Below are 9534 nucleotides of genomic sequence, written 5' to 3' on the forward strand. Positions count from 1 at the left end.
GAACCCCAGCTTGAATTAAACTAGTTCAATGACTTGGTTACTTTGATATTGATTTTGCTCACCAAGTGTTTGATGAAATGACACAACGAATTGTCATCGGGTGGCAAGGAAGGTATGTATATGAAACAATTTTTTCTTGATTTTGATGTTGCCTACAAGGTGTTTGATGAAATACCTGTAAATAGTTGTTATTGTTTTACATACAGTAAGAAATTGAAAGTGCACTCCATGTGTTTGTGAAAATGCCACACTAGCTCGATCTTAGCTCGAACTTGGCTCGAACTGGCCTGAGCTGCTGACCGAACCGAGTTGAGCTGGCCGGTTAGGTTCGAGGACCGAGCCAAGCCGAGTTTGGGCTGGGGTTAGCTAGTGGTTGTGCCGAGTCGAGTTGTGCCAAGCTCGACTCGGTTCAACTCGTGTACCCCTCTAGATATGATATTTGGATTAATCAAATCCTACCTATTGTTTCTAAACACAAGATGACATTTGCATTCTACCAAATGCAATTCCCTATCACTTAATCCCATGTTCCAAAAAGGCAGTTAAAAATATCCCATGATCTAAAATCACCGAGCATCTATCTAATGACCCACCCACCAAAAAAAAAACTCATAAATTATAGCCTATTCACATAGGACTTTCAATCTATATTAAGGTCAGTAATATATGTCATGTGTACAAGTTCTAAATGCATGTGTATTAGGTGTCATACACTTCCAGAGTATAAATAACTTCCTTTTACAATCACTTCTTGATATTTTTCTTTTTCCAGGTTTTGCAAACTGCTTCATCTCTGCATGTGTTTTGCACGCGTCATACCCTCTGTTAATAACATTCAATTCCTTCCACCACCAATTCATCCCTAGCTTTTCATACATTATTTTTGCACGCCCAGCAATGAAAAGCGTATTAGGCTAGGTGGAGCGAGCATAAAAACCGGTGGACCGCTCTAACTCATGTGTATTCAGTCCGCATGGCTAATCGGGTTTGGTCTGGGCTTGAGTCTACTAAAAGGCCAGACAAGTCATGTGAACCCAGCCTGACTTATATAACACATATGGCCAGGAGGACTCGGCCAGTAGACCTAGACGGGCCAATCTTGGATGATGCAACTCTAATACCACTCGATGTAGAATTTAAAGAAATACAGTGAAGAGAAAGAAGAATTTTAGTGATATAATATGAATTATGAGTAGATCTGCTAAATGAAAATGAGAAAAAGGAAATAACTTGGGATTCACTTACCAAGGGGTTGGAAAATCACTCGCCCAACAACAAGACAGGAATCATTCAATTCACAAATACAAAACTTGTAGAAAATAACTCAAAAGATTGAATCCATTTTCATTACAAAATACGTACTTTTATAAACCAATTACAACCACCCCTCATAAATACATTAATAATAACCATGTGTTTTCAGGCGTATTACTACATATTTTCAAAACATAAAAATAATTTTCAAAATAATGCCAAAGGCATTCCCAATACATGCTTTAATTTCAAACTCTTTCCTTTTTTCCATGTATGCAACATAGTTGCAAAGTCATGCATCATGAATGCATTTTGGCTTGAAATAATGGGCTGAATACCAAGACCACAATGCATTTTGGCTTGAAATAATGGGCTGAATACCAAGACTTGAAATTAGTTGAAGAGTTGGGCTTTTCCCTTGAATGGGACTGCATCATTGAAGCATGAGTTGGATCTTAGATGCTTCAACCCCATCAGGCCCAACAAAAAAAAAAAACTACGGTGGCCCCTGAGATTGAGAAAAGTAAAATAAACATGAAGGCCCATCTGCTCATAATTTTAGCCATGTCTATGGTGGTGTGGTACCGTTCTTCATTTGTAGAAACCTATTTTCCTGAAGAGATACCTTCCACCTTCCAAATTCTCAGGAGAGATATACCAAGCAATGGCCTGCTCATATTTATAAAATCCAAGCAACCAAAACATTTGTCATAGTATGATAATATCTGAGTAGGGAGTAGGGACAAAGGTTCAAGAGAGAATAGCTTGGTTAAGTTGGGTCTGAGGCCTGGTCTAGACTTAAGAGGATCTGAACAGGACTCATCATGGGCTAGGTTTGGCTTTGGTCAGGGCCATCGACTCATCTGCTCTCCTTGGGTAGGTTTTGAGGTCCATTCCTGTTTAGCAAGAAAACCCAACCAACAGCTGACAATCAATGGGCTGCTAGGATCATCTGACGTGTGATATTTGGGAAATGGGGCTCGTCGACAGTAGGGCTCCATAGAGCAACGGTCCAGCTTTCTTGCACACGCCGCATGTGTGGACAAGAGTGTTTTATAAGTGAAATATAGCATTCGGCAATTAATGATTTTCATGAGCCATTTTGCAGAATTGAATTCGCAAATTTCTGAAGAGTCCTGGTTTAGTTTGGAATCTCCTCATGTCATACGTGTCCATATGGCACGTGAGAACGATCTAAGCTTTTTGAAAATGAGGCCTATCTATCTCCTTGCCATGACCCAAAATTCAGGTCTGTCCAGTCTTCTCAGGTGGACCACACACCCCAGTCGATTGTCATTACCGCCCATTCTTTTTACATGCCATTCTTTTTGGAAGGAAAATGAAGGACTAGTGTTTCGTGAAAAAGCTGGTACTCAAACCCGCGAGGGCTATGGCGTAAATAAACTATAGAAATTTGTGATAGTCAGTATTCAATGCATGGTCTATGATATGGCATTTATGCCAGATCCAGGCTGTTGGATGCACCATTGCTCAGAAATCAGCTAAATCTAGTCATCAGGTGGAGACAAAGAAGACATGAGATTACCACTTTTAAGTGCCTGTACATGGGACCCATGCAAACTAAATTCCAAAACAAACAACAGCAGGAAAATCAAAATCCATGGTTTTCCATTTCCAAGGGATTCCAGGTTACACTTCCATTGAAATGTAACCTGGAATTGTATTTATGGTTACACTTTGGCGTCCACATCTGATTTTTCCTCCATCCAAATGCCCCCTCTTTTTTTTTTGGGGGGGGGGGGGGAACATTTCACACACGAGTGCCAATCTGCAAACAAACCATTTACACAAGCAAAATTGCAAAGCAGACAACCAAAATACAAAGACTTCGGTAGACAACTTGATAACCGGTCTCTATGAAATGTTACTCGCTACATGTTTTGGTCCATTTTAAAAGCCAATATCAAATAAAAGTTTTAAAAAAAAGAAGAAGAAGAAAGGAATATGATTGGGAAAGAAAACCGTAGTTTAAATCCTTCTAGGCCTCTCCGTTTCGAAATGGCCCTTCAAAATCTTTGGCTTCTGAATTCAATCGTGGTTGTTGCGCCGTTAGTTCCGGTTCTTGCACTTCTCCATGGCCCTTGGGGCTGCATACAGATAAGAACAGTTATTACATTGCTCATTCTGATGATTGAAATGAACTCAACAGGGTCCAAAAATTGTTATAGGTTTGTGTCCATTAATGCTGATATAAATATTCTCTGTGAAAGCTAAGAAACTAGCATATAATAATTAGAAAGGATATATCAGGCTCCACTATTGGATGGTCCACAAGGATAATTTGTGAATAACAAAATAGGGTGCCGACACCATTAAACTCTTAATGATGAAGAACATTCTCATGATTAAAGATAAACAAGTTGGGGCATTGAATGGCCCATTAGCAATGGGTGGGTGATTTGGACCGACAAAAAAATGATAACGACGTGAGATGTCTTGTCACGTTGGAAATAGGAAGGTCATTTTGGTCACTTTACCTTATGCATGCAGTGCTAGGCTGACCCAAAAATTTTGGGTGGAGAATCGAATATAATTCGTAAGGGGCAATTTTGGGAAAATATAAAAAATATGTTACCAGCACCATCATATCACATGCTAGTTTTTCTGGCACCATCATATACCTAGTCCGATTGCCTCTGAACCCTTCATGATCCTCAGCCTCTTGCAAGAGGCAGTGAACATACTGCAAGTCCAAACAAAACAAGATGAGAAGGGAATTATCTTTCCAGCTGAAGAAAATATCATAAACTAGCTAATCGAGAAAATCAGATCAGAACTTGCCCAAAAGGAATCTCATATTGCAATTTCAAGTTGTAGCATGTGTGATCCAACAAAAATACAAAAAGAACAACCATGTTCCGCTTTAAAATCATCAAAGGAGCACTTTTTATAAACCTTGTTAGTGATAGTAGAAAAATCAGAACAACTTGCTGGAACAAAGAATCATGATACTGCATTTCCATCAAAACTAGAAAATATCCTTCTTTGTTTTCTCTAAAACACTAAACTGCTCACATTTCTGGTAGAATTTCATTCAATTACTTCCTCAAACAATGCTTCTTGATCAATGACCATGGACCAGAAGTTCATCCGTTCGTATCCTTCCATCAATTGTCTCCACCAATACAGGGGAAAAAAAAAACATTGTTTGATCAATGGGAATGGGATTCCAAACCTGAGCACACTTAGCTCAGATGCTAATCGCGACCTAATTTTGATATGGTTCCATAAACAAAACAATTTGAATTATGTAACATAGATGACCCGAAATATGCTATGAGGATTTTTTTTACCTACATAAATTGAACACGGATATCTACATCAATGTCGGACCGCTAAGTAATGGTCCAAGTAGTGCATGTTTGTGAACACACCATATGCATATGAACCCAACCTGTCCAAAGGTTGGGCCCCATCTTGAAGATCGCCTAGCACAAAGATCAGGCCAATCCAATCATCAGGTGAACCATGCATTTGGATTAGATAGGCAGTTGTCCAGTATTTTCCATGACGGGACACACGTGATAAGTGGATCAGCCATGTGTTCTTCGTCGTGTGGACAGGTTGGATGTGGTACACACTTGACACTTTGGCACTTATGTGCTACTGCATATGCATGTGTGCGCATACATACATCAAAAGATGTATTGTTATGTAACTATCAACGCAGACGTGAATAAGCTGCAGAAAAATGTATGTGCATAACAAGAAATTTAGTAGATATATATATGAATAGTACATAAATATTGCTAAACTGTAAGAACAAAAGATAAGAAGTTGTTTTTTTTTTTTTTCCTAAATAAATGTGTTGACATGTGTCACAATGTGCCTTTAACATGGTGCTACTAAGCTTTTGACAATTCATGGATGCATAAATGGGAGTTTCGATTAGTAGTATGCATTAATTCATCAACAGAACTTTTACCCTTATTGAGTGCACTGCTGCCCTCCACATAGTAGTAAGGGTATTGAGGATAATTGTTCATTTAGTTCATTTTACAGTAAAAGGCTCCTCAACTATCACAGTAATGCTAGAAATTCATATAGAGGGAATTGCACATTATACTTACTCCCATGGAACATCACCAACAAGCATCCAATCTCCATCCTTGTCTTCATAAGTGAGCACGTACTCCGACCCATGAAGAAGATCCATCAATCGGCTCTCACTGAGCCCATCTCTGCCAGGTACTCCCTGAGAACCGCACTGCCCTGAAACAGACAAACAAACCCCATTCCTAATCAGATGCCTAATGTCAATTCTCTGCTGGAAAATGTCTCGGACAACCCATTTACAAGGTTCTCCCTCCCTCAATACCAACTGTGTTTCCAAAAGTAGGGGAATCATGTGATCTCTGGCCCAAGGATATGTATGGTAACCACATGTCATGAGTTGGTACAAAATGTGGCTCAAGTTTCAATAATCCAATACATTGATTTGATGGGCCCCATCATGGATGGACCATCCTAGGGAACAACCCTAACCTTTGATCGAATGCCTGCAAATGGCCACCTAAGAAATTGCAGCAATGGTCCACACAAAAATGAAGAAAGGCCAAGTAGTGGATGGCTAGATTCTCATCCATGAGATGTTTGAACAGGGATCCATCAGATCAACAGTCCCAGACACCAAATCATGGCCCCACTTGTGCAAATTGGAGCAAAAGGACACCATGCATATCATCATCAGGTCCAGAATTATACAAGCCCTCATAAAAATAAGGGTTGCTTTTATTTGTTTTGTCAACAAGCAATTTTATTGCATTTCCAGTAAATCACATGATTTGTTTCATCACGGACGCATCACATGTAGCACAGCAGAGACAATTTGCAGATGAAGTATGAAAATGACTGGTAGCAAGGAAGAAAACAAACAAACCATCCAAAAAAGAATTAAAAAGAAAAAAAGATGATCTCACCAAGGGTAAAGCAGCTAAACATCTTCTCAAGTGCCGACGAGAGTTCCTTATAGTTGCCATAGGTTTTTAGGTCGACTTTCCTAAGGTACGGAGCACCATCCATGCTAACCTTAACATACATACACCCACTTCCGGCATTACTGTCAGCATCCTCAATATCCTTTGCCAGGTTTGTAGCCATTGTGTTCTTCCGGAAAGATCGAATTGGGGGCCAACCAACAACCTGCGCCCTGTTTCAATGACTCAAGTTTAATTTCAAGAAACAAACAAGCCTATAAAAACAGCATCCATCATTATAGCTTTGTCAAGATGGATTAAGGAATCCTGTTTTTCCAATTAATCCCAAGGCCATATCCACATTAAATGCACAAGCCTTCATATTTCTTCCTGAAACCTTCAGGCTTCAGCCAAGACCTTTTTCTTAGATCTTCCCCTCATCCTCCTTTCAGGCCTTTCAAACCCAATTGAAGTCAACTCGCACCCGCCCCAACACCCCATCGGGGCCTATTCGGCTTAGATAACACATGGTCAAGAGGAACAAGCTGAGACGTCCAAAAATTATAACAGGAATTTAAAATAAATAATAAATAATAAAAAATCAACCACCCTAAAAGGGAAGGGAAGAGATATGAGAAAATAACAAGTGGTATACATCTCACATGAACTCTTCTTCTCCAAAAGCCCCAGGGCTGATGAAACCCATCAAGCTAAGATCATGAATCGCCATGATGCTCTACAGAAAACATCCGCAGCAGGTTAAGAAACTAACCAATGAGCCAAAACGCCCCAGGGCTGATGGAATCCATCAAGCTAAGATCATAACACACCATCATGCTCTACGGCCAACATCTGCAGCAGCCTAATATGTGGTGGCACTCACTCTAACCTCTTGTCTAGGCAGTTCTTTCCGCACTGAGACGGCATGGCAGCTGCACTCTTGTTGTCCAGGTAGCCCCCTCCAGGACCCAAACAGAGAGCCTAACCAATAAGCCAAGAGCCCCAAGGCAGCGCTCAGTGACAGCACTCACTCTGGCCTCTCGTTCAGCTAGCCCTTCCCACCCTGAGATCGCATGGCGGCTGCACTCCGGTCTAGGATTCCATTCCACAGGTAACCCCCTTCAAGAATGGAACTCAGGACATGGCGTTAGACTCTGTACCAATTGTTAAGAACCTACAGTATCTCCAGCTGATCAGGTTTTCGGTTTCCACAATTTCATCCATTTTTACTCCTTTCATAAAAGCCAGAATTAAAAACCCACCAAAAGAAGAAGAATTCAATTGATTTTTCTCTTTTCTTTTCCTGAAAATCTACAATTACAAAAGAAAACCATTTCTACGGGAGGAAAAACCCACCAAAAAATTTGAGCAATTCCATCGATTTTCTCACTTTTGAAGAGCTGAAAAAAAAAAAAAAAACCACAAACAAGAGCAATTACACCAGTTTTTCCTCTACCTATCGAAGAGCTTCAATAATAATAAAAAGCCTAGTTTTTCACAGAAAACTCACCAAAAAACAAAGAACAATTACGCCACTTCCTCTCTTCTTTTTGTTCAAGTGTTGGAAGAAGAAAAAAAAAGAAGAAGAAGAAGAAGAAAACTCACTTGGCAGCAGGCTCATTTGCAGCAGAAATCTGAGGCTTCTTCTCATGCAAGACGACGCCAGCTGCGGGCTTCTGCGACGAGCCACAATCTTTCAACGCGGGAGTCCGACCCAACTCTTCTGCCGCAGCATTCCCGCCTCTCGGAGAGAACAAAACGCCCCCTTTTCCCAAATCAGCCTCAGACCCATTCCCCCCAGCAAAAACCCACATCCCATCTCCATCAATAGCATCCGAGAACCCTCTCTTCTTCAGTAAGCCAAGGCCGTACACGCTCTTATCCTGCACACCCTTTCTGTCAGGTGATACAGATCCAGGCAACCCAAGCCTCAGCTCTGTTTCCTTGAGGTTGAGAGCATTGCTGGATTTCTCAACTTCTTCAGCAGTGAGAGTGGAGGAAGACGAGGAAGAAGAAGAGGCATCCGATAAGCCTATGTAATCGTGTTCTAAAGACAGAGACATTGAAATTTAAGACAAGAGATTCTCAGAGGAATATCAGCAAGCATGTAAGATGCAAGAAGAAATAGATGATTATGAAGAGAAGCACAGTAGAACAAAGACGGGTTTTTCTGATGTGCAAGAAGCTTCCTCCCCCCTTCGGTAGCCTTTATTTATTGGGATTTTTACCAAAAAAAAAAAAACACCTCACTAATTCAGATTTTACCGAAAAACGCCTCAACATCGGTGGCTTTTAGGGGTACAAATTACCAAATGCTCTTTTTATCTTTACAGTATTGAAGTCGAGATTTTCTGGGTCCATTTGGCATGTGTATGACATCCAAGGCGTTCAACGGATGCACCCCACCAAGATGATTAGATTACATGAAATAGGGTGGATCCAACCGTTGGATGTGCCACACCATAAGAAATCATCTCTACCACCCAAAAACATCCAAATTCGATTGTAATCCATCAATCGTTTGACAGGCCATATATTTTTGGGTAATTATCAAATCCAGATGTATATGTTAGACGGGTTGGATGTCATACATAGATCAGGTGGGCCCTAAAATTATCGATTTCATTGGCTAAAGAAAAAACAGGCTGAGGATTTTTCGACAACTTTCCCACAGAGCACCTGTCGGGTAATTCCGCACACGTCGGCATCATCCGGGTAAAATCGAAATTCTCGAGGGGCCTTGCTGCAAAAGACCTTATGTTATTTGAGACAGGGAGCATTTCGTGACTTGATGCATCCATTTTGTACAGAGAGACCTATTGGATATTGATCCGGACCGTTTATATAATGGGTCTTCCCACGGATGGAGTACGATACAAACAGTTTTAAAGATTGATGATTCCATCCAACCCACCAATAAATACCCCATAACCGTTTATTTTTTGGCAACTGAGGCAAGTGTTGAAATTGTCTAATTTTGAATAGTCTATGGGAGTAGCTCATCCATTTTTAGTCTCTTCAGATCAATGGTCTGGATCCTTGAAAACTAGGCCCTACGTCTGCACACTAGCGTGTTGGACGCTGCTCACGTTTCCATGAGTCAGGACCTTATAATTCCTCAAAGAAAGATACTCCGAGAGACTATTTCATTATGCAGACCCAACCCACAACGCAAGAGCTGTCAACGGTTAGATTATGCAGTGGGTCGTACGTGGTTCATAAAACTTTTGGATCATGGATCATCCACCATCGATCTCACCAGATGAACGGTTCCAATAACCCATGGTAGGTCCCGCGTACATATGTGGACTTGAGGAACTCGATTTTTGTAGTGCGGCTCCTT

At 40.8% G+C, this 9534-nt stretch overlaps 1 protein-coding gene across 1 annotated transcript; it reads right to left on the reverse strand.

Moving 5' to 3' along the window:
• Positions 1 to 3093: 3093 nt before the first annotated feature.
• Positions 3094 to 8383, reverse strand: LOC131223030 (auxin-responsive protein IAA27-like). Its single transcript, XM_058218309.1, has 5 exons — positions 7797 to 8383; positions 6195 to 6424; positions 5346 to 5487; positions 3897 to 3958; positions 3094 to 3362 (listed from the first exon to the last, which is right to left on the reverse strand). The coding sequence occupies exons 1-5, from the start codon at positions 8252 to 8254 to the stop codon at positions 3325 to 3327; spliced, it is 930 nt and encodes a 309-aa protein (XP_058074292.1). The 5' UTR covers positions 8255 to 8383; the 3' UTR covers positions 3094 to 3324.
• Positions 8384 to 9534: the final 1151 nt, after the last annotated feature.

This window comes from Magnolia sinica, chromosome 13, assembly GCF_029962835.1.
Source record: "Magnolia sinica isolate HGM2019 chromosome 13, MsV1, whole genome shotgun sequence".
NCBI lineage: Eukaryota > Viridiplantae > Streptophyta > Magnoliopsida > Magnoliales > Magnoliaceae > Magnolia > Magnolia sinica.

Excerpts from the sequence above, each read along its gene's own strand:
- LOC131223030 (XM_058218309.1), bottom strand. The coding sequence starts at position 8,254 with ATGTCTCTGTCTTTAGAACACGATTACATAGGCTTATCGGATGCCTCT. Across the intron at positions 6,425-7,796 it reads GCAAATGAGCCTGCTGCCAA|GGCGCAGGTTGTTGGTTGGC; the intron begins GTGAGTTTTCTT and ends TCATTGAAACAG. Across the intron at positions 3,959-5,345 it reads GTTGGTGATGTTCCATGGGA|TATGTTCACTGCCTCTTGCA; the intron begins GTAAGTATAATG and ends TTGGACTTGCAG.